Source organism: Neomonachus schauinslandi, chromosome 4, assembly GCF_002201575.2.
Source record: "Neomonachus schauinslandi chromosome 4, ASM220157v2, whole genome shotgun sequence".
Lineage (NCBI taxonomy): Eukaryota > Metazoa > Chordata > Mammalia > Carnivora > Phocidae > Neomonachus > Neomonachus schauinslandi.
In genome coordinates, this window is record NC_058406.1 from 73,892,273 (window position 1) to 73,916,072 (window position 23,800).

A 23,800-nucleotide genomic window follows, 5' to 3' on the forward strand; every position below is an offset into this window, starting at 1 on the left:
TGCTTTTTGGCTTAAAATAAGCATCTCATCTAAAATGGTTGTTACTTTTTTCTTTTTAAAGGGGTGAATAAATTGCTAAGTGGATGTCACTTAGAAATAATTTGTACTTGATGGTTAGCAGAGCTTTTATTTACCTTTGTATTTAAACCAACATAGTATAGCATCTTGGGCAAAATCTGTTACTGATTCTTCAGCTGTGTAGGACAGGAAAATGAAAACACTGTGCCCTCAATCCAGGACCAGTATTGCTGATCGTGGGAATTTTGTTTTATGTAGTAAATTCACACTGACTGTCTTCAGAGCTCTAGTCTGATCTAAGAGAGTTTTGTGACTCAACAATGAAAGAAAATAGGAAGATGATTTGGGGTTTCAAAATAATTGCTTTTAAATTTTGCGCCTTGATCCTGGGGATTTTGTGCAGTGCTGCTTTGAGTCATGTACAGAACACAGCTATAGGAACTACTCAGCAGACACACGTACCTCAATCGTGTTTGAGATGCTATGAGATGTCATGGAGTGAAGGATTTGGGAAAGAGATGCTTTTCATTTGTTTAATAATGAAATCATGCAGTCCGGGATGCTTTATTGTTTCTGCTCTATGTCCAAGTGTTAGAATGGTGATTTTGTGTAACTTATTTCCCACCTAGAAATGAAATGATATGTTTAAAATAGTAACATGGCTATATTTCTTGTAGGAGAGAATATTCGATTCCAGAATATAGTTAGGATCCTGATTATGAACAATGTGTTGTATTTAGAAACAGAGCCCTCTTTGTTTTAAGCAAACAAACAAAAGACTTGGAAGATTCTCCATGACTGAGCATGACAAAAATACCCTGTTGAAAGGTAAGCTTAAATAACTACTGGTGAAGCACTGGGTGCACTATTTTTCTGGATAAAATTTATAGTTATTTTCTATATCACCCTTCAAAAGGGATCTATTCAGGTTAAAAATCATATTTATGCTGAAGTCTTTATCTGGTGTTAATTCATAATCTCACATGGGGTTCATAACTGAAGTAAGTGACTAGTAAGTAGTTTTATCACTTGTAATAATTTGCTCCCAATTCCAAATGACTCTGATTTGCTTGCTTAATGATTTCACAGGCTGGCCCCTAAACCAAATTCTAAATAACATCCAGTAAATCAGTATTGTTCTATGACTTTATGCTTTAACTATGAAGGAAATATGAAGGAAAATTCATGGATATTTCTATTAGACTTTATAAAAATTCCAAAGTCTCAAACTTCATCTTGAGTCTCAATTTTCTGACTCTGGCCCTTTTTAATATTGTTAAGTTTTTGTTCACATGTATAAGCAAAAAGTATTTAATTACATTTAGCCTTTAAATGGGAAACTCAGGTAAATGAACTGCTGACTTTTCTAAAGTCCTTTAATGGATCAACTCAGTGTAAAAGGGGTATTTACCTAATCCCTTTCTGTATTTTACAAGTGCTCTTGCTCAAAAGGAACAACTAGCTCTATTTCTGCAACCTCTGTAAGATTCATGAGAAACTGCTTCTGTAAATCTAAAAGCACCGTACGTATTCATAACTCCTGTGGCCGCTTGAAGCCCATGATGGGTATGCTTGCTGGTCGGTTTTCATGGTTAAGCGTAGAGCAGATAATTGTGTGGTGATGATCTGGTTGAAGCAAAGCATAGAAGTATATCCCAGTGGAACTCCCCTAAGAAGACCACACCTCAGAAAACTAGTTATGTGTTAGGTTTTTGTTTTGTTTTGTTTTGTTCTTAACACAGCACTTTTAACATAAATGTTCTTGGTACAGTGAAACAATTGTAGATTTTTCTTGTTCACCCGCCTTTTCCCTGCATTTCCCATGTAGTTGCTGTAAAGAGTTCCAACAATTTACATGGCATCCTGTTCGGCAGGAAGGCTCGGAAGGTATGCTTGGTAGGAGTATTTTGTTCATCCAGAGGTGCCTCTTTATCTGCCTCTCAAGCCATCTTCTTAGAGAGGGTTTTAAACAACCTGGTATCTTTCTCAGGCTACTTGGGATGAGGAAGGTCCAAGTTCTTGCAGTATGCTGTCTTATGATTTCTGATATTAAGAAAAAAGAAGACAGATTCTTTATATCTCTTCTTACTCCTTCCCCCAAGAGGAGTTTTGCTGTTGTTTATTTTTCTAATTCTATCGTTTCAAAAAAAGTCCGTTTTTAAGTAGTTTATTCTACTCTCCAATTTCCTACCAAATAGCCGATCAATAGTAATGCTGTATTTACATAAACAGTGAACATTCGTGATCCATCTCTATGAAAATGGTCAGCAGTACTTAGTAGTGAATAGATAAGATAAATTTTCATGTAATTTCAATGTGTGTCCCCCCATTAATTTTGATGTGATGCTAGTCAAGCAGTTACATTTTTGGTAGGATCTCAATAACTCACAGTAGGGTCCCATAGTAACCTTAAGTGAGTAAAACAAGTGAACAAAACAGCACAGTTATGAGTGAGGGAAATGCCTCAAGAGTCTGTAAGAGATTCTCATCTTTTCTTGTCAATTCAGACACATTGTAAGAAAACTTAGGCAGTCTCAAACAGACCTGCCACTCATTTTTTAGATTTAGGCCTCAGTGACATGCTTCTAATACAATTTCATCCCAGCCTTTCAAACGAGGTGTCCCCTGTTACTGCATCTTCCCAGAGCCAGGCACTGACAAAGGTAACATCCTGAAGTTCACTCTGGAGAGAGGGAAGAGTGTCCTCCCCACCAAGGAATTTTTTTTAATCAGAAGACCTTGAAAAGGGGTACTTTGAACAACTTAACTTGTTGACCATGTTAAGTAACAGTTCCTATGCATGGTTTTTAATGTAGTTAAAAATTTGCTCTCTGCTGAATACTATTCCCTCTCCCACCTGATTCTGCCTCTTGAATGAATATTTTTACTGGGGTTGAAACCCAATGCCTTATGTGCTCCCTCAGTTGTTTTTCCTGCCACTTGTTTTCTCTCACTGTGTTCAGATTGTGTCAAATGCTGGTAAAACCTCTAAGACTGTCAAGAAAATGCTTGAAAGTTGATTTGTCATAGTGCAAATTCCCGATGAAATGTCTTCATGTTATTTGGCTATGTAGTACATAGGAACAGAAAATAACTTAAATAAAGTCATTTTTGTAATTTAAAATTGAGATTCGTCCCTTATTGGATTATAGAAGTCATGTTTATCTTTTGCATTTCTCCTGGTTTTTGCATCTGCCGTTGCAAGGACTCTGTGCTCCGCAGGAAATGGGCCGCATGCCTTCTTTCACTTCGTGTTTAGCTAGTTTCTGCAATTGTGACTAATTATTTCCTTCCTTAATTCACTGTGCTGCTGCATCTACCTCAGGTGCCCCTAGAGTTCCGTCTGAGTAATTAGCACCTGGATATGGAGTCTGGCTTGCAATGGCTGAGCCTTTGCCAGATCAGACTGTGTGATTGCTGTCCAGCGCAGCTTTTCACCCAACACTGTTACGGTAATGGCTATGGTTCCTTGAAGGAATCAGAATGGTTCTGCTCAGCTAGGAAGCCTCCCCTCCTTAACCACACACACTCCGGGCTTATGGAAGCCCTTTTACAGAAAATCTTCTATACCACTTAGGCATAAGAAAATTGTGATTGGTAACTTGTGAAGCTAAATTGTCACCGTATTTTTCTGTAGTCATTTGTGACTCCATCATTTTACTGATAATCAACTGATAGCCCTTGGGAGAAAGTCTATTGAGACAAGGAAGGGTTCTGAGAGTGGCAAGAGGCCCCATGAATGTGTGCGTTCTCACAGGGGGACGCCTGGGTGGCTCAGTCGGTTAAGCGGCTGCCTTTGGCTCAGGTCATGATCCCAGGGTCCTGAGATTGAGCCCCACGTCGGGCTCCCTGCTCAGCAGGAAGCCTGCATCTCCCTCTCCCTCTGCCTGCCGCTCCCCCTCCTTATGCTCTCTCTGACAAAATCTTTTTAAAAAATAATAAAAAACTCACAGGATTGTGGGGCAGCTTGAGGAATTTTGGAGTCATGAGCTGAGAAATGCAATAGAATGGAGACAGCTGGTGAGTCAGTGCAAGTGCCATACAGAGAAGACTGTCCACTGGTACCTTCCAATGTCCCATCGTCCAGTCCTTTCATTTATACACAATATTGAGATAAACACTGACGTTGAATAAATTGAGTCAATTGTTCAGGCTAGCAAGATACAAGTATCTCCGTTTGGGTGCAGAAGTACATAAGAGGGAAGTCACTAAAGACAATTTTAGACTCAGTGGGGGTACTCACATGGCCCCAGGCCTGCCTAAGTTTGAATGTTATCCTCAGTATCCAAGTAGGAAAAAAGTGAGAGGCTGTACTACTTTTGTGTGTAAATCTTTGAATACAGTAGATTTCGTATTTGAACAAAGCAAGGTACAAACATTTTTATGATCAGGCATACCATAGATGAGTGTTTTCCGAGTTTAAATATTTTACATAAAAGACACAGCATTAGGCAAGGTGTTATTACCAAACATAAACCAAACTGGCCATTGTGATTATCTTGATTCAGGGAATCTTGTTAGAAAGTTTGCAAACAAGTAGAAAATGGGCTTTATTAATCTTTCAAGGAATTTATTTCAACTCAAGTTACATCTAGACATCACCGTTTAAAAATGTTTATTCAATTCTTAGTAATAGTTTCAGGTAATATAGCTCTTGGGAATCGTGACACAAAAGAGGCAGCATGTAACTCTTGTGTTTTATATCTCCTTTAGAGTCTAAGAAAAAAATAATAGACTTCCAACAGTGATTTTAATATAAAAATTATAATAGTTCTTCAGTCCTAATTGCAATGGTTCTGGGGATTCCTTTGTGATTTCATATAGTCTTTGTGGAGTAATTTTGTTAAAATCATACTCTAACATTTGGACAGCCTAACTCTATTAACTGATAGCCTTGGGGCTCTGAGGGCCATCATCCCTGTCCAAACTGGTTCTGGGATTGATTATTTTCCTACAGCTGCCATCACAAACTACCACATGCAGGGTGGCTTCCACAAACAAATTTATTGTCTCAGTGCTAGCTCAAGGTGTCAGTAGAGTTGGTGGTATCCAAGGGCTGTAAGAGAAGATCTGCTCCCCGCCTCTCTCCTGTCTTTTGGTGGTTTGTCGGCCGTCTGTGGGAATCCTTGACTTACAGATGCATCATCACTCAATCTCTGCTTTCATTTTCATTTGGCATCCTCCCTGTGTGTCTACCTCTGTGTTCAAACTCTCCCCCGCTTTTAAAGATTTTATTTATTTATTTATTTATTTATTTATTTATTTATTTATTTGAGAGAGAGAGCAAGCATGAGAGGGGGGAGGGGCAGAGGGAGATGGGCAAGCAGACTCCCCGCTGAGCAGGGAGCCTCACACAGGGCTCAAGCTCAGGACCCCGAAATCATGACTTGAGCCAAAGGCAGTCACTTAACCGACCGAGCCACCCAGGTGCCCTGAAACGTCCCCTTTTTAAAAGAACTCCGTCATATTAGATCAGGGCCCACCCTAATAATTTCATCTTAATTTGATAATCTGCAGAGACCCTATTTTCAAATAAGACCACATTCACAGGTACTGGGGGTTAGAACTTCATCATTTTGAGGGTGTTGGAGAGCAAAAATTCGTATCCTCTTCAAGGTCCCTCATATCAGATTGATATGAGAGAGATTAACAGGAGAAATTCAATTTTAATAGCATACCTATGGGGAATCCACACAGACTGGAAGTTCTAAAAACAGGAAAAATGAGATCTATATATCATCCTCAACTAAGGAGAAGGGGGTAGAGGTCTGGGACTTCGAAGGGAAGGAATGCAACTCACAAGGTAATAAGAAGAGCAGACATTTGGTAATTAGATATTTGCCCATCCATATACATAGGTCAGATAAAATTCCTCTCTGCTAATAACCCTTCTTCTGGGAAAGACCCCAATCTATGTAATTAAGGGAGAGGCAAAATTTTCTCTTGAGCCTGCAGGATCTCAATTGCCTTCAGCTCAAAACAATCTTCATGCCAAAGTGGCCCATCTTGGGGCAGCCTGTCCTTGTCACTACGGGAGACACAATTCAATCCATAACACTAGGCAAGAATCTTCTCTTTCTTAATAAAACTATTACATTCTGGGTTTATTAGAAACATAGAATTTGGAGCCCTTAAAGATGGTTAATTCAGAGTTTTCAGATAGTGTTCCAAGAAGCTCTAATGCTCCAACAAAGTATCTCAGGAAGACTCGGAGACTAGATAGGGGTCCTGGTTTCATATCTGTTCCAATTACTATTGCCATGTAACAAACCACCCCAAAACTTAGTAGGCTAAAACAACTACTTTCTTACACTCCCAGATTCTGTGGATCTGGAATTTGGAGGGCATAGCAAAAACAGCTTCTCTCTGCTCCACAGCGTCTCAGACCTCATTTGGGAAGACTCAATGGCTGGGAGCTAGAATCGTCTGGAGTCATCTTCACTCCTACATCTGGCATTTGATTTTGGCTGTCGCCTTGAACCTCAGCTGAGCCTCTCCATACAGCCTGAGCTTCCACACAGCATGTCAGCTTCGGGGTAATCAGAGCTCTTTTGTAATACCTTATGGCTCCCAAGAGACTATTCTAAAAGGCAGAAAGGATGCTGTATCACCTTGTATGACATCACTTTTGTGACATCACTTCCGCCATATTCTATTGGTTGAAACAGTTGTAAATCTTGCCTGGGTTAGGGGCAGGGGAGAGGGGATACAGACCCCACCTTTCAATGGGAGGAGTGTCAATGTCACCTTGGAAGAATAGATGGAACAAGACACCCAGGGGTGGCCTCTGCAAAAATGACAATGTTCCATTATCCACACCAGTCTCTTCAACCAGAGGCAGCACCTCTCCCTGACTAATGTTCACTAGCAACTGTAGCTAGTAAATACAGGACCCACAGAGGCCAAATGACGCTGAGACATTTTACATACTCCTTCAGCAAATCCAGTGATTACTGTAGAAAACCAGAAAATTGAGCTGGCTAATATTCCCTTCACCCTTTTCCTTTGTTTCTAATTTCTTCGGGCAAGATGGGAGAGCCTGGCAGAATTTGTTACGAAATAACTGCAAGAGAGTCATCATTTCATTGTATTGAATTGCATCGTAAAAATCATCAACTTTGGGGGCACCTGGCTGGCTCAGTCGGCAGAGCATGCGACTCTTGATCTGGGGGTCCTGAGTTTGAATGCTACTTGGGGGTAGAGTTTCCTAAAATAAATGTACAGCTTAAAAAAAATTTTTTTAAATCTTCAACCTTTTGACATGGTTTCAGTGAGAGGTTTTCACAAATTTTATTCGACTGTCATATGTTTCTCCCAATGACAGCCAGAATTTCCTGCAGTGCTCAGAGATGCGTGTGTACATAGGGCATGCACAGCCCTGGTCTATGACTTACAGGAACTAGAGGAAAAATCTCATCAGTGTCCGTGCTGAAAGGTGGGGAGAGCTGGAGCGGCCCATCAGCCACTCTTATCCAGGCCCCGGAGGTGGCCCGGTGCCCGGCTCCCTGCCCTCCCTGGGCCCCCCGGCGGCCTCCCTGGCAGCCTCCCCGGCCTCCGTGGCCTCCCCGCAGGAGCAGGGCTCGGCAGTCGCCCACCCCCTGCTTCTCTGCAGCCTTCTCTGTTAGATCTCGTCCTTTCAGCTCAGGAGGAATATTTGGGGTTAGGAAAAATTTTCTAGGAAACAATTACTCACAAGCTAAGGGACCAGAAAAGTCCCAGAGATGTTCTCCAGCAGACAGTTTAAACTAATGACTCGCAGCTGGGCAGCCTGCCCCGTGGGGGCCTGTGTGAACCGAGTCTGTGTCAGGTCGCCTCAAGATCGGTGTCCTCCCTCCAGGCTACTCATCTTCAAACCATTCACTGAGGGCTCCCCTCGCTCTGTTCACTTTTGTAAAATCCACCAGCATACTGAGTTCATTCGGAAAATATAACTATTTCATGGCACGTCTTCCCTCATAAGGTCGTACCGCAGAGGTTAGCTAGAGTCTGGATGTCTCTTTTTTTTTTTTTTTTAAAGATTTTTATTTATTTATTTGAGACAGAGAGAATGAGAGAGACAGAGAGCACATGAGAGGGGGGAGGGTCAGAGGGAGAAGCAGGCTCCCCGCCGAGCCGGGAGCCCGATGCGGGACTCGATCCCGGGACTCCAGGATCATGACCTGAGCCGAAGGCAGTCGCTTAACCAACTGAGCCACCCAGGCGCCCCAGAGTCTGGATGTCTCTTAAGATTTAGAGGACATTGGCTATACCGCCATCCCAGGGGTCCTGCGCCCTCCCCAGACCTCCACACATTTTCGGTGTGTGTATTGTTTCAGGCCACTGGCTCTGAACCTCTGCTTCTATGGAATGTCTTCCAGGTATCACCTCACGGTTCCACGTGTTTGATCATTCTTCCAGACCTGAAAGAGGAACCTGCCCTGTTCTTTGATTTCCCCCAACACACACACACCAGGCTTTGGTGCGTTTGGGAGACTCTAGTGAAAGTTTGGGGAGAGAGCAGAGCATTCACGAGAACCACTCAGGCCACTTTCCTGACTCATATTTGTAAAAGCCCTCAGCCTGTCCACGAACTATTCCTCCACCTCCCCGCACTTTCCCACCTCTCCTCCACCCCCCTTTCCCTTTCCCCTCTCTCTTGTCTGCTCCACACCCCACCCCCAGCTCAAATTCCTCAGTCCAGTGCAGGGCAGTCTAACTTTCCCCATTCTTCCGTGGCCTTCCGCTATGGACCTCCTCACTCACCTCTTCCACCCTGGCAGCTTATCAAAGATTCTCTCAGCACAATTCCCTAAGGGGGATGCTGGCTTCTGCTGTTAAATTATTTTGTCAGCCTGTTTGCTGCAAGTCCTTGCTCTGGGCTGCACCTCTCTGATGTTCCTCCCATCTTCTTCGAATTCCCTGCCTTTCTTCTTCCCTCTGAATATGCCAAATCTCCAAGTTTCATCCTCAGCCCTTTGTCCCCTTTGGTCCTCACAGGAGCCTTTAGTGACCTCATGACTTTCAGGGTGATGTCTGCTGCCTTTCCATAGCAACTCGCAGAGCTGCACCCCTCGTTACCACTGCCCTCCGCCTCTCACCTCCAGCTGCCTTCTGGGCATTTCCTCCTGTCCTGTCATCTCAGGCTTGATGTGTCTGAGAGCAAACTTCATCGAAGCACAACTATTGGCAGCAGCTCCCTGAATGGTCCCCCCACAAGCTGCTCATCCCTCCAGCCTCACTTTCTCCTCTTCTCTGTTGCTAGGCTGGTTTTCCAAAGTGTCATTCTGATCTTACAGCTCCTCTGCTCAAAACCTTCTCGCTGTCTTCTTAATAGAGTCTGCAGACCTTAGTCTGTATTTCAAGGCCCACCAGAATTTAGGTCTGACCCGCATTTCCAACACAGGCCCTGGAATCCAAAGTGAATTCAAATCCTCACTATCCATTTACCTGATGTATAACCTTGAGACAGTTAATGTAAACTCTCTGGTCTCTGTTTATATTAAAGGCATCCATATTCTGCCCCTCCCAGGAAGCGCTAAAATGTTAGGTACCCCCATGCCGATATTACCTCCAATTCTGTCCTTGTTAAATTACAAATCTATTTTCATAGTTTATCACTAGTACTAGTTCCAATCAAGGTAAAGACAATCTGTGCTCTGGAAATTCTACTTGTATCCTCAGCCATAAGTCATAGCTGTTTTCAGGGTCTCTATGGTATGCCCCATGGTTTGATAGCAAGAGAGTAACATGAAGTGACAATGCAATCATATATATAGTCCACCAAGGGGATGGTTAGCTCTATCGTGCGGCAGTTATGGGGCTATGAGGAGACATGGGTGGAGTTAGGGAAGGATGACTTGTTCCCTTTTCTCCAGAAGTTCAAATGGTGACAGGTAGTTGGAAATTCCAGGGGTGAAGGCTAAGCCAAAACTCTGGCCACCTCATAGCATCTGAATTCAAACCAGAGTTGACCTCTCATCTCTGTCACTGTCTGGATGTGTGTATTGGAGCAAAGCCCTTCGCTCCTCGAATCATGGTCTCCTCATCTGTAAAACGGACAGCAGGGAGGGGATACCCACCTTAAGGGCTGGTTGTGATGGTTAGTAGTGTGATGCATGCGATGTGCCTAGCTCAGTGCTTGCACTCAGGAGATTTGCTAGCATCACAATGACTGGGAACTGAACTCTGGGTAATGTAAGAAGTAGCCTACGGTATTGTACGTTTTCCTAAAGCCAACATGTATTTAACACCTAGATGTGCTAGACATTTTCTTAAAGATAGTAAGCTTGTAGCTTTGACCTCAAGGAGCTGGGGCATGCCAGGAGAGTCACAGGGAAACAGTACCCATGGGCAGCATGATGAGTGGGGCAGCAAGTATGTAAACCTGGTATTCTGGAAACACAGGCTCTTTCTCCACCAACTGCATTTTCTAAGTGCACTCCAGGTTCCAGACACTGTTCTAGGTGCTAAAGGATCAAAAATGAATATGATCCTTGTTTTCAAGCAGTTCCTAATCTGACAGAAAATGACAGACAAGTATTTGATAGCTAGAATGTGTTACAAGAGCTCACACTACACAAGTGCAAGGAAGGGTGTGGTCAGATTCACCTGGAGATAGGAAAGCTTTCTGGAGGCAAACCTGAGCTGACTCTTGATGCATGTGACACCCTGGGCAGAAATGAGAGGATTGTGGGGGAAGAGCTTTCTGGGTGGGTACAGAAGCCTGCAAGACCACATGGTGTCAGAGAAGGATCATGAGCCACTGAAGAGATGGAAGGTGCAGATGGGAAGAGATGGAAGGTGCAGATGGGAAGACATGGTAGATCAGCTTGCGGGTGTCCTGTGTGAGCCACCCTTACCAGAGAGCTCATCCTTCAGGCAATGGGAAATGGGAAAGAATTTAAGCCCATCCTCAGTTACATCCAAAGCCTGGATAATCTTACAAAGTCTGTCTGAGAGCTTCCTCTCTGTTTTCAAATCCATGTAAAAAGAAAAAAAAACTACCATCTGGTCCTGCAGAAAACCAAAAGCTGCAAGAGGAAGCCAAGCATCGTCGGCAGACTGACAATGCCCAGAGCAAACTTGGCCACACATAATGAGACTCACAAACAAAGTGTTGCTTGAACTTGTCCTTGGCATTAGGACACCTCAGGGAAACCACCCAGCGGACTCATTCTCCTCTGTCCCTGCTTCTTCCTCTTCTTTCATACCCTAGTTTCTTCCTTTGCTTTGCTGCCATTTTTTTTTTTTTAAATATCCCAGCTAATTGCAGGAAATTTGCCCTGTTTCGAGTCTGGAAAGTCATAAAGGAAACCACTCAATTAAACTGAACTCTACTTGTAAGTCTCAGGACCTATCTCTCCTCCTTCTTCTGCCCCTGCCCTTTGGGGTATTGGGGTCATCATTTGGAGGTACTGTTGATCTCAGGGCACACGAGGATATACACACTTTGTATCTGCCCACCCCTTCTGAAGCCCGCTCCTGGGTGAGCCCAGGCTGCCTGCTTGCCCTGCAGGCTGGATGGTCCAGACCAAGAGATGTGGAGGAGGGCATGGCTCAGCTCAGCCAAGCGTCCCCATCTGACCTCTTGCTCTTTTTCTGTCCCCAAAGGAAAGGTGGAGCTTTCCTGCCCACAGAACTTAATTTCCTTTTCCCGTCCTTTACAACGCTGCATTCCTGTCCTACCTCCTGGGGAGACTGGGTCTTGGTGTTTCATGTGGATAGCCCTCCACAGAATCCCTTTTTTCTCAAAACCAAGGGCTTTGATGGGCCTCCAAGGAAAAGTACAAGTTGAAAAGCTAGAGGTAGTCCCCCTCCTCTGCTGGTACCATTTCTCATTGTATTTCTCACTCCCTTGCTTCCCCCAGGGTGAGGCTCAGATCCTGGCAGGACCCCTGGGAGCCTGCCACAGTGGGAGCATCTCTGTCACCTGCGTTCTCCCTGATCAGACCCAGGGAGCCCCTCCCTCTTCCAACCACTTTCAGACACAAAGGAAGCACAGCACCCCAGTGTCAAACTGCTTCGGCCATGGCTGTCCAGAGGGACCAGGTGACAGAACCCGGAAGTGGGGGCAGTCATGCCTAGTGGGATTTACCTGAACCAAAAACAGAAAGGAGACCACAGGGAGCTGGGAAATATACTCTTCCTCCCTCCTACCGATCATCCCCAAACTCAACTGTTGGGTGTGCCCTGCTAGAGATGTCCCACATCAGCAAGAAACTGGCTGTATTCTACCATGAAGCTGTGACCAACTCATTAACCAGTATTCACTTTCCTCCTTCTCTGCCTCAATTGTTTTTTCCCTCATTTTTATAACCCTGCCATTACACCTCCCAAAGAGGCATTAGCAGGTAAGTATTGCCCCAGACTGTTTTCTAGGGAACCTACTACCAGCAGCCCACTGACCTCAGAATAATGCTCTGGACCCATTAATTTGGTTGCTTTGTTCCTGGATTGGCCTGGGCAGGTTTATATCCACTTCTGCCCAACACACTCTAAAACCCCAAAAGAAAAGCATTGCTTGTTTCTTCCTTGGAGAAGTTCAAATCTCTGAAAACATTTAGTCAGAAGGAGAGCCATCCAGCATAGCACTGTTATCAAGAGTGGGGGCGAGAGGAAGTTAGAAATCATCTAAACTTGCAAAAAACAGAGAGTGATTTTTTTAAATGGTACATTTTTACAATGAAACACTAGATAGACATTGAAAATTATGTTATAGGCATATTTATTGACATAAAAATTTATTCATGATGTGTCAATTGAAAAAAAATCCAAGTACAGCATGATCTCACTTTTGCAAGAAACAAAAATATATATATCTGTGATTTTAAAAATTGGGGGGTTATGTGCCAAATGCAAACAGAAATTGTCATTTGGTGGTAAGATTGAGTTATCCATTATTCTTTATATGTAACAGTATTTTTAATTTTTTTCCTCTAAGAAATATGTATTAATTGTGATTTTTTTTTTAATTTAAAAGGAAAAATATATCTTGGGCCAGTTGCTCAAAAAAGCCTGTTGCTCAAAAATGCATATTCTGCCAGTAAAATATGCTGTAACTTTAGAAAGAAAATGAGATGAAGACCCCGGAGAGACTCCAGAAGACTAATGATAACAGATAAGTTTTCATAGTCTTTTATTTTTGGTGAAAATTATTAAGAGGATATGGTTTGTAATTTTTCCAATGATACACATGTGTTGAAGCATAAAGATACTATGTCTATATCTCTAACAGGAGAAAAGGTATGATATTGCCCTTGTAACTATCTTCCCTGAGGCGGCTCATAAAGTACACCCATGTATTTCATTACTTTATTATAATCGTTGTATTATTCTTTAGAACATGTGTTGCTCCTTGAATACTTCTTTTTGTATGCATTTTAGATCTTGAGAATTTTTTCTAAAGATTTATTTATTTATTTGAGAGTGAGAGAGCATGCACACACAGGGGAGGAGCAGAGAGAAACTCAAGCAGACTCCGCGCTGAGGGAGCCCAACATGGGGCTTGATCCCAGGATCCTGAGATCATGCCCCAAGCCAAAACCAAGAGTTGGAGGCTTAACCCCTGTGCCACCCAGGCACCCCTAGTTCCTGAGAATTTTTAAGAAAAAGCCATTGCATTTGCACGGGGTGGGGCAAATTGTGGGCAGTCCATATAGTACACCAAGCTTTGTCCATTTTTCAGAAACTATGCTGGGTTCTGGGGAATCCGAAGTTAAAGGCATGTACTCCTCCCTCACTGAATTGGTAGGGGGCAAAGACAAGTGAAATGACGTCCGTGGTTGGCCATAGCAGGCACGCTGTGGCCAGAGCTCTATGGGCCACAGAAGAGCCTGCCATCCAGACTAGGGACAGGCGTGGTCAGGAGACGCTTTCCCAGAGTAGGTGGCATCTGAGCTGTATGTTGAAGAATGTGTGGAAATGAGCCAAAGAAAAGGAGAAAGGCATTCCAAGCATAAGCCAAGAGAAGTAAAAGGGAGCAGACCCAGAGACTGGAAAATGAAATCTGTTGATCAGTGCTGTCCAGAACTATCTGCAGTGATGGAAAAGTTCTATATCTGTGCTGTCCAAAATGGTAGCCACAAGCTACATGTGGTTATCAAGCAAGTGAAGAACGAAATTTTAATTTTATTTCTTTTTTTAAATTTAAATTTAAATAGCCACATGTGACTAGTGGCTACTGTATCTTTTTTAATTTTATTTTATTATGTTATATTAATCACCATACAGTACATCATTAGTTTTTGATGTAGTGTTCCATGATTCATTGTTTGAGTATAACACCCAGTGCTCCATTCAATACATGCCCTCTTTAATACCCCTTTATTGAAGTATGATTTGATGTGATTTGATGTGGGGTCTGGGAGTGAATGGTCAAGAAAGAATTCGTGAGGCATCTTCAGTGCAAAAAAACGTGGTTTTATTAAAGCATAGGGATAGAACCCATGGGCAGAAAGACCTACACTGACTGGGGTTTTAAGGAGCTACTGGTTTTATACTTTTAAGTTGTGGGGGGGGGGTAGAGACAAAGAAGTTTCCAAAAACTGATTTCCATATGTTAAAGAAGACTTACAGGATGCTGGAGGTCTGGCTATTGTCAAGCCAAGGTTGCTTTTTGCCTTTAGCAAAGCATTAACACTAAGACAGTTGGGAGTTCCTGGAGGAACGTCATACTCTGCCTGTCCCGAGTATCTGTCAATGGGCTGCAAGTTGTAAGGAAATTTAATTTTGTCTATATCTCCTTTTGCCTTTGTTCTCCACATCATGATTGACATACAAAAAACTGTGAAGAATCGATGTATTCAACTTGATGAGTTTGGAGATAAGTATACACCTGGGAAATCATCATCTCCAAAGCTTTGCTCCTGCCCTCTTTATTTATTATTATTCTGTGTGTGTGTGTGATAAGAACAGTTAACAAAAGAGCCACTCTGGCTACTGTATTAAACAGCATAGCAGCAGGTGAGGTCCGCTGCTAGATCCTCGTTTTTTCTGGTAAGTTTCATTTTCATTCTAAAGGTGGAAAGGAGGGCGCCTGGGTGGCTCAGTCTGTTAAGCATCTGCTTTCAGCTCAGGTCATGATCCTAGGGTCCTGGGATTGAGTCCCGTTTCTGGTTCCCTGCTCTGTGGGGGGCCTGCTTCTCTCTCCCTCTGCCTGTTTCTCCCCCTGCTTGTGCTCTGTGTGTGTGTCAAATAAAGAAATAAAATATTAAAAAATAAATAGATAAAGGTGGAAAGGAGTCGCTGCAAAATTTCAAAACAGAGTAATTACATGAGTTCTCTTAGAAAAAAAGATTACTTGTAAATTAAGAAGCAAACTAATTTGGCCAGTTTTTAGCATGGGTTCATTTCCATGAACTTCCCAGAGAAGGTGACAAAAAGGAAGCATGTAAAACAAACATTGCCATAAAATTCAACTTTGGAAATTGTCTGACTGTGGAAAAGACCAATTAGCTACCTACAAACCAATCAGTAAAAGATAGCCTTCACAGAAGGAAATTGAGTAGATGGCATGAATGGACCATTCCCCACAGCCCGCATACAAATAGCCAATTAAATGCATAAAACAGTGTTCACCTCACTAGTATTCAAAGTCCTTTCAGTGAAAATGAGATTCCCATTTTCAACAACCAAATTAGTAAAAGACCATATGTTGTTGAAGATGGGAGTCACTCTCTTTTTTTAAAAATTTTTTTTGTTATGTTAATCCCCATACATTACATCATAAACACTAGTTTTAGATGTAGTGTTCCATGATTCATTGTTTGTGCATAACACCCAGTGCTCCATGCAGAACGTGCCCTCTTTAATACCCACCACCAGGCTAACCCATCCTCCCACCCCCCTCCCCTCTAGAACCCTCAGTTTGTTTCAGAGTCCATCGTCTTTCATGGTTCATCTACCCCTCCGATTTCCCCCCTTCATTTAAGAGAATGAAAGTATATACATCCATACATTCTGGAGGCCAGTTTGGCAGTATTTTTAGCAAAAGACTTGAAAATGTTTAATCCCTGTCAGCCGGCTATTCTGTTTCTGGGACTTTGCCATAAAGAAGTGATTAGGGGGCGCCTGGGTGGCTCAGTTGGTTAAGCGTTTGCCTTTGGTTCAGGTCATGATCCCAGGGTCCTGGGATCAAGTTCCACATCCGGCTCAGCAAGGAGTCTGCTTGTCCCTCTCCCTCTTCCCCTCTCCTTGCTCATTCTCTTTCTCTCTCAAATAAATAAATAAAATCTTTAAAAAAAAAAAAAAGAAGTGATTAGGGATTCTTGAAAAGATTTATGCACAATGCTATCCAAGTCTGGGTTACATACAACAGTGAAAAAAATGACAACAATCTAATTGAGGTTCTCAGTAGATTTATTAAATAAATTACAACTAACAACTGAGAACCACATAGACATTAAATGTCCTGTTGCATATGAATACTTAACTACATGGGCAAAATGTTTGGGATCTATTTTTTAGTGGAAAAAAAAATCAAATCCCTATGAGAATGTAAGCTTTCAGTTGAATAGTAAAAAATTGTATGAATAGAAAAAAGTACTGAAGGATATTCACCAAAATATTAATGGTATTTATAACTTAGTTGATTTTTATTTTCTTCTTTGTTTCTCTGTATTTTATACTTTTCTACAATGAAATTCTGTGGCTTTTAAAATAGAAAAACTTTTTTTTTAATTGAGGTTGTTAATTATGTAGGTAGTGTTCAATTATAACAGAAGTAACTTAAAGTATGTAATTGCCACACTTCTGTTATACTAGATGGAATCATTAAAGCGGTGGTAGGCATTTACCAGTCTAGACGTGTGGACCACAGAGCTTTTAAGGAGGCAAAATGACTTTGGAGTCCTTTCCAGAAATTCTTCCCTGCTGTTGGGAGCAGCAGAAGTGCTTTAATTAATCAGGATAAAATGTTTCAACCAGAGATAATTATGTATATGAAGATGATTTTGCAGCCAGATATGTGGATGGTTTATGTAAATAGAAGACATTTTCCCCCTGTTAAGTTCTTCCCAATATTTTAACCCTGATGTATCTGGAAAAGAAGAGGACAGTCAGTGGCAAGGAAAGCTTCTACCAGAGACTAAACAACCAGAAACTTCAGCTAATCAGAAATTCTTCTGCCTTTGACGTTTAGGAGAGAATGAAAAATCTCTAGAAAGTGACTGTGAATTAAGAATTTCTGGCAACCAACTTTCAGGATATTTCTCAAGGTTTTGACAATTCAGACTAGTCTCCAGACTTTCTACATCAGTATCTGTCATTATATCTGATGAAAATAATTCCTAATGGTGAATTTGAAATTCCAGAAGGATTTTTATTATCAACTGAAACAGATTAAATTATGTTCTTTATACTCTACTTACTACACAGAAGGAAGGAAGGAAAGAAGGGAAGGAGGGCAGGAAGAAAGGAAGGGAGGGAGGAAGGGAAAAGGGGAGGCTGACTACGTATATAGACTGGGAATACTGGACCCCATCCAAGGCTCGCAGGTCAGCATCCGAGATCTGGCTTCCAAGGGCCTGGCACATCTCTGTGTAGTCTGGACAAATGTCTAGTATCCTACTCTGCCTGGTAATTCCCTGGAGGTGTAAGTGTCCTGCCACCTCCCTTCTCCTCTAGCTCATCTTGGAGGCTCATAGATTTCTCCATGGATAAGGGTGATGGCTGTGCATCAGAGGTGAACTTCATCACTGAGGGCCAGGTGGGAGGTGGGGGAGGTCCAGAAATGGCAGGGGGACCTGGTGGTTCTGTCCTTGGGAAGGGGATTGGGTTTTGCTATTTGCGTATTTATACTGTATCATAGGCACCACACTTCTCCTTATTGTCTGTGTATATATTAATTATCTTGTTTATGATATTTTCCCATGCCAGGGTTTATTTATATTTTTTCAATGTTAATTAAATTGATTTGGGGGGCACCTGGGTGGCTCAGTCGGTTAAGCGTCTGACTCTTGATTTCAGCTCAGGTCATGATCCCAGGGTCGTGAGATTGAGCCCTGAATTGGGCTCTGCGCTGGGCATGGAGCCTGCTTAAGATTCTCTCTTTCCCTCTCCCTCTGCCCCTCTCCCCCTGCCACGTGTGCTCTCTCTCTCTCTAAAAAAAAAAAAAAAAAAAAAAGGCTGATAAGGCTGATGACATGCCATTCTTTAAAAAGTAAATTGATTTGGGTAATTTTTCTTAAAAAAAAAAAAAGGCATTTCATGTCTTTCCCATTCCTCCTCTCCTATGAGTCAAGCCTCATACTTACTGTCACAGCAGGAGCCTTTGCTCCTGAATCTCCCTCGATGCTCTCCTGGGATTCGCAGATGAACTGTCTAGGCAACTCTACTCACACATTTCACTGCCAGTTGTGTTTAGTGACAGGACTGATTTCTGTTTTGACATTTGGAAACTTCATTAATTAGCAATGACTTCTTCATCTCCTCTGGTTCTGGCAGATCCTTAGACAAAGAGAAAGCCATCTTCTATTTTTAAGGTTACCTTGGGTGGGTAATGGGGTTTGGGCCTAGAAGAAGAGATGGAGGTTAGTCAATGACAGGCAACGGCAACTAGAGGTCCCAGAAGACTATTCTGACGGTTACTATTATGTGACCACACCAGTGTGGGGGCAGGACTGGGTATTTTGTAGGTCTCAGTATGAAAGGGAAAAGAAGGACAGTATGAGAGGCCTGTAAATAAACAGATCTACTTATATTATTTTTACGTATATTTTAAACAGATGCTGAGACAGAGGCAGTGTAAATGAATGAGCGATTTCACGATTTTGAGAGCTCAACTTAGTAAGTCTAATCCTGCCGCAAGGGGGCAGCAGGACTCATCTGTTGCTCCCTCCCCCTTGTCCTGCGGCTATAATTAGATTCCTTGGAGAATTCAAATGTACAGTGTATAATATTAATTTAAGCTCCACAAAAGCCAAACTTGCCTGTATCCCCAAGGCCTAGTGCTTAGCACATAGTTGATATTCAATAATTATTTGTTGAATGGGATGAATGAGTGAATGTGAATAATTTATGTGATCACTCCTACCTTTTATTGTTTCCATAGTTGCTCACCTATGACATTGTTTCCAAATCATACCATTGATCTCTGCCTTTGTCTGAGAAAATGACTAGTATGTCCTCTTGGATGAATAATGTAGCCTTAGAGCACTTCACCTGAAGGCAGTCCTGTTAAGCAAGCCGGCTGCCTGATGGAGCCTCCTGCTTCTGCGCAGCGCCCTCTGTCTGTAGGGAAGGCAGGTGCAGTTCTGTGAGGTTCTCGGAGCCCAGTCCCAGGCGGAGCATCTCAGTCAGGCAAAGTGAGGGCAAGGGAGCTGGGGGTGCTTCGGCCCCAGATTCCTTTCTGAAAGTGAGGAAAAGCAAGCTCTGCAAGGAGGAAGGCAAACCTCCACGTGGAGGCTAAGGAGCTTCACCACCTCCACAGCCTCTTAAATGAGGTGCATTCTAGTATGGTGTACCCTCTCCCCTCACTCCTGGACCCCAAATAAAGGACACGCAGCATGACCTCATTCTTTCTTCTCCGGAATAAGGTAAACCCAAGTGTGACCTCATCCCGTGACTCTCAAGTAAAGAAAGCTCATCAATGAGTTCAACTCCTTTTCCCTAAAATGTCAAGCTCAAGCATGCATGACCTCCCCTCAAATCCAGCAGGACCAGGCATGATGTCACTCCCACCCCCATGCCTCTCTTCCACCCTCCTGGTGGCTGACACATTTCCACCCCGAAGGCTTCTTAGAAATGGCTCTGCCCAGAGGTGTGGGCGTCTGGCTGGACGCTGCTTCCTGCCAGCCACAGGGCAAGCCCACCCGTCTGAAAGGCAGCTTCCAGTCAGTGAGAAGTCACATCACCATGACTCAGCGTGCTGTGGCAGATGAGAATTTTACTCAAGGTTCAACATTAAATAAGTTAAATAAGGAGCTTTTAGGCAAGTCTGGAGGGCAAACAGAGCCAACTTGGGATGAGAAACTCAAAAGCAAAAGGGGAAATCCAGGGCTGGGAAATTCCTAGAAAAGAAATCAAAACCCTGGCCTGGAGGAGAAAGTTGCTTGAATTGACAGGGCTACTAAGCGGGGATGGCCTCAGCTGCAGCTCATGGGCATGCCAGCACTCAGGAACCCGGCCATCTGTCTGCGATCCCTGTGTGTCCTTCTGACCCCCTGTGCAGGCACCGGGCCCCCCATTTATGAGGGACAGTGGCAGGCCCCCGACAGACAGGGCAGCCCAGGTGTGCATGGGGGGACTCAGCATCTAGTGAGTAACATTATTTGAATCTGTAGACCAGATTTCATTCCTAAGAAAGAAGCAAGACAGGGAGGGAGTAAATAAAAAGTCTAGCAGGATGTGGATAGTCAGGGAGGCTGGGGGGGGGGGGGGGGGTGTATGGGAACTCTCTGCACTTTCTGCTCGGTTTTGCTGTGAATCTAAAACTGCTCTAAAAAGTAAAATCCACTTTTTAAAAAAGATTTTTATTTATTTATTTGAGAGATTGAGACAGACAGCACTAGCCAGGAGGAGAGGGAGAAGCAGGCTCCCCGCCGAGCAGGGAGCCCGATGTGAGGTCCCATCCCAGGACCCCGGGACCACGACCCAAGCAAAAGGCAGACACTTAACCGACTGAGCCACCCAGGTGCCCCTAAAATCCACTTTTAAAAATTGGCTGCGATTTCTTTTTTAAGTCTATTCTATGGCCACAGAACCCTGCCTAGCATCATGCAGAGGTTGATCCTCGCTCAAGAGGGAGACCGGGTCAGCAGGCCGACTAAGCCATTCTGACTATAGGAACCATAGGAAATGTAACTTTTCCTCTATCTCACACCTTTGGCGTATTCCTAACCCTCATGTTACAATTCCTCAACTGTGTACAATTGCTTTGCATTCTGCAGCTAGGAAGAAAGCGATAACAAATACTTCTGGAAGAGATAGACTCTAACCTATGAATAACTAAGAGATCTATTTTTGCAAAAAAGTTTTTATATGCTAAGCCTCAGTTTCTTCACCTGTAAAATGAAGATAACAATATTACATGTCCTACAGAGATGTCCTACGGATCACTCTTCAGGAAATCTTCACCACTCACCCTATTTAAAAGAGCCACACTCCCCTCCTGGGCCCTCACCAATACTACCTAGCACCCTTCCTCCCTTGATTTTTCTACAAAGCATTTACCATCTTCTCCCTATCCAATATTTTACTTTTAAAATTCTCTTTATCTCCCTCGAGAATGTAAATTCCATGAGGGTAGGGATTTTTGTCTGTTTTATTCTGTATCCCCAGCACCAGGAGCATTTTCTAACATATTATAGTCCTCAGGAAGTATTTATTGGATGAATGATTTCTGTAAAGTGCTCAGCAAAATGGTTATACATGCCAAGTGTGTAATACATGTTGGTTATGATTATTTGCATTATTCCATGCTGCAAGGTTCTAAGAGTAAAGAATGAAGAAGTTCCTGAGAGGAAAGAAAGGGATGCGGACAAGAGAGAATTAGTGAGGACCCAGGAACACAACAACACGTGTGACATCATGTTGCTGTTGTGGGTTGGGCCTACGGATGTGGGTGTGTGAGTCACTCCATGCCAGGCCCCCTAAATAACTTGCAGTGCCACCATATAAGGATGGTTCATCATGTCTCCATCAGAGAGCCCTTCAAACAACGGTATGTGCACGTTAGCCAACTGGTACACCTCTTTTTGATTCTTAGAGCAGAATCTGGTGTGGGCCAATTGTACTTTCCATAGTCATTCTAATCACAAGCATTAAAAACTTTCAGTATTTCATTTGATGCTTAAAAGGAAATATGAAGAATTGCCCCAAACCAGCTCTGGTTAGCCGTCCCACAATAGCACCACCAGGAGGGTGCCGGGCTATAAGAACCAAAACAGAAGCTCCAAGGAGCATCAGAGCAAAAGGCTGGAAGTGCTACAGCAGGCAGAACTGAGCTGTTACAGGCAGCAAGGAAAAAAATCATCCTAAGTAGATAGTAAGCTATCAGGGCATCCTGACAAGGCGTGTTCCTGCTATATGAGCTCACAGGCCATATATAGCCCAAATCAATCAACAGTCTGCCTTCTATCTTGATAGGAAGTTGGTTCTTTCAAAATGTACTTGCATTACCTCACTTCCTACAGCACACACACACACACGCACACACACATACACATACACACACATCCTTGTATTTCAAGCTCAGTTTTCTTATTGAAATGCTCTGCTGACCCTCAAAAGAGAAAGGAGGAATTCTTCAAAGTCGTGATGAAGGTGTCATTGTCTTGATGCTTTGAAAGGATTAGTGTGAAATTGTTTGTTTGGTTTCTTCATCTCAGCTCTTACTTTCCTCACATGGAGGTACACTCAAGCTCCACACAGGGATTCCAGGAGCTGAGCTAGTTGTGGGCAGTCTGTGAAGTCCAGGGGCTTTCTCAAGGGAGAAGAAGAGAAGTCTTGTGAGACCGCTATAGGCAAGTGATTCAAGGGACACAGTTACACATCCAGCGCCTTTGTGTGAACTGTAAAAAGTTGCCTCCTCTAGGCCCATGGATTGGAAAAGTTTTCATTCCTCAAGGCTGAAGCATCCCTGAGCCTGGTGAGAGAAACAGGGCTATATTTTAGCCACTCCCATCCCCTCCCCTTGTTTGGACCTCTCTGTGTGGGATGGAAACTGCCTAATTGTACTTGGTGACTGGCTATGTGAGAGGGGGTGTTGCAGGGCTAGACATACATGAAGAATAAAATACCTGACCCCTACTGTATATACCCCACAGATGAGACCTTTTTCCTTTGCAGCCAGAGTTTAGCCTGTTCTTGTATCTACTCTAGAAGATGTTGAACTCCTATTCTTTCTCATGCATGCTGCCCCCAAGCCACTAGCCAGCTCCTCTCGAGGCCTGTAATGGTATCATTACTCAAACTGGGTGGAACTAGGAAGAATGTCTTTCGTGGGTTTAAAGGTTGAACAAGTAACTTAAAAGTTCATTTGGAAAGGGACAATGTGGTGTTATGGAAAGGCCACAGGATATGGAATCAGCTGACCTGGAATGGTGGCTTGATAAGGGTTAACTTGGTGAGGCTGAACTACATTTCCCAGAATTCCCTTCCCTGCATGTTTCCCATTAGAGTGGCCACAAGAGATGTTCTTGGGTGAGATTTGAAGGGGAGCAGTGAAGCAATAACCATTTCATAGGTTGCACATGTTGTCACTAATCTGTGACTCACCTCACTGGTTCCCCCAAACAAGTGTCTTTTATTGCTGGTCCTGCCTTCCCAGAGCACTCCATCGCAAGAGCAATTGCGTGCTGACCTACCTCACCCACCCCATTCCCAACTTCCTAGTTAAAATTACACTTGCATTTTTCTCTGACAGCGAAATAAGCCAAGCCCAATCCTGTCAACTGACCTCCATCCCCTCCCAGGTGAAATAACAGCATTTTTTCAGGGTTTTTGAGAGATGGGACTTTTACACAAAGAAAGGATGTGAGTAGAATTTGTAGACACCAGACCAGCTGGTGGAGGAGGTATTTTGGGGTATTTGCCTTCAAATCGTGACAGGACTGACACCATATGCTCTATTTGGATTCACAATCAATGTGATTACTTATGACCTTACTAGCAGAGAATATAAATACCTCAAAGAAGGCCTCCACTGTTTAAATTCTTTTCCAGCCTTAGGGACTTGCTGGAATATGGGGTATTCAGACAAGGAGGCCTTTTACCACTCCCTCAGCTCTGTCTGCACCGTCTGCACCCAACGGCCATGAATACACCCTTCCTAAGGTCACTTTCTCCCTTTCATCCTGCTGTGTTA

At 43.2% G+C, this 23,800-nt stretch overlaps 1 protein-coding gene across 1 annotated transcript in view; it reads left to right on the forward strand.

Moving 5' to 3' along the window:
- Positions 1-6,368, forward strand: part of LRRC8C (leucine rich repeat containing 8 VRAC subunit C) — a 39,120-nt gene extending 32,752 nt beyond the window's left edge. Inside the window, exon 3 of the mRNA XM_021690147.1 lies at positions 6,352-6,368. Within this exon, the coding sequence (XP_021545822.1) occupies positions 6,352-6,368 (17 nt within the window). The remainder of the gene's footprint in view (positions 1-6,351) is intronic.
- The last annotated feature ends 17,432 nt before the right edge of the window (positions 6,369-23,800 follow it).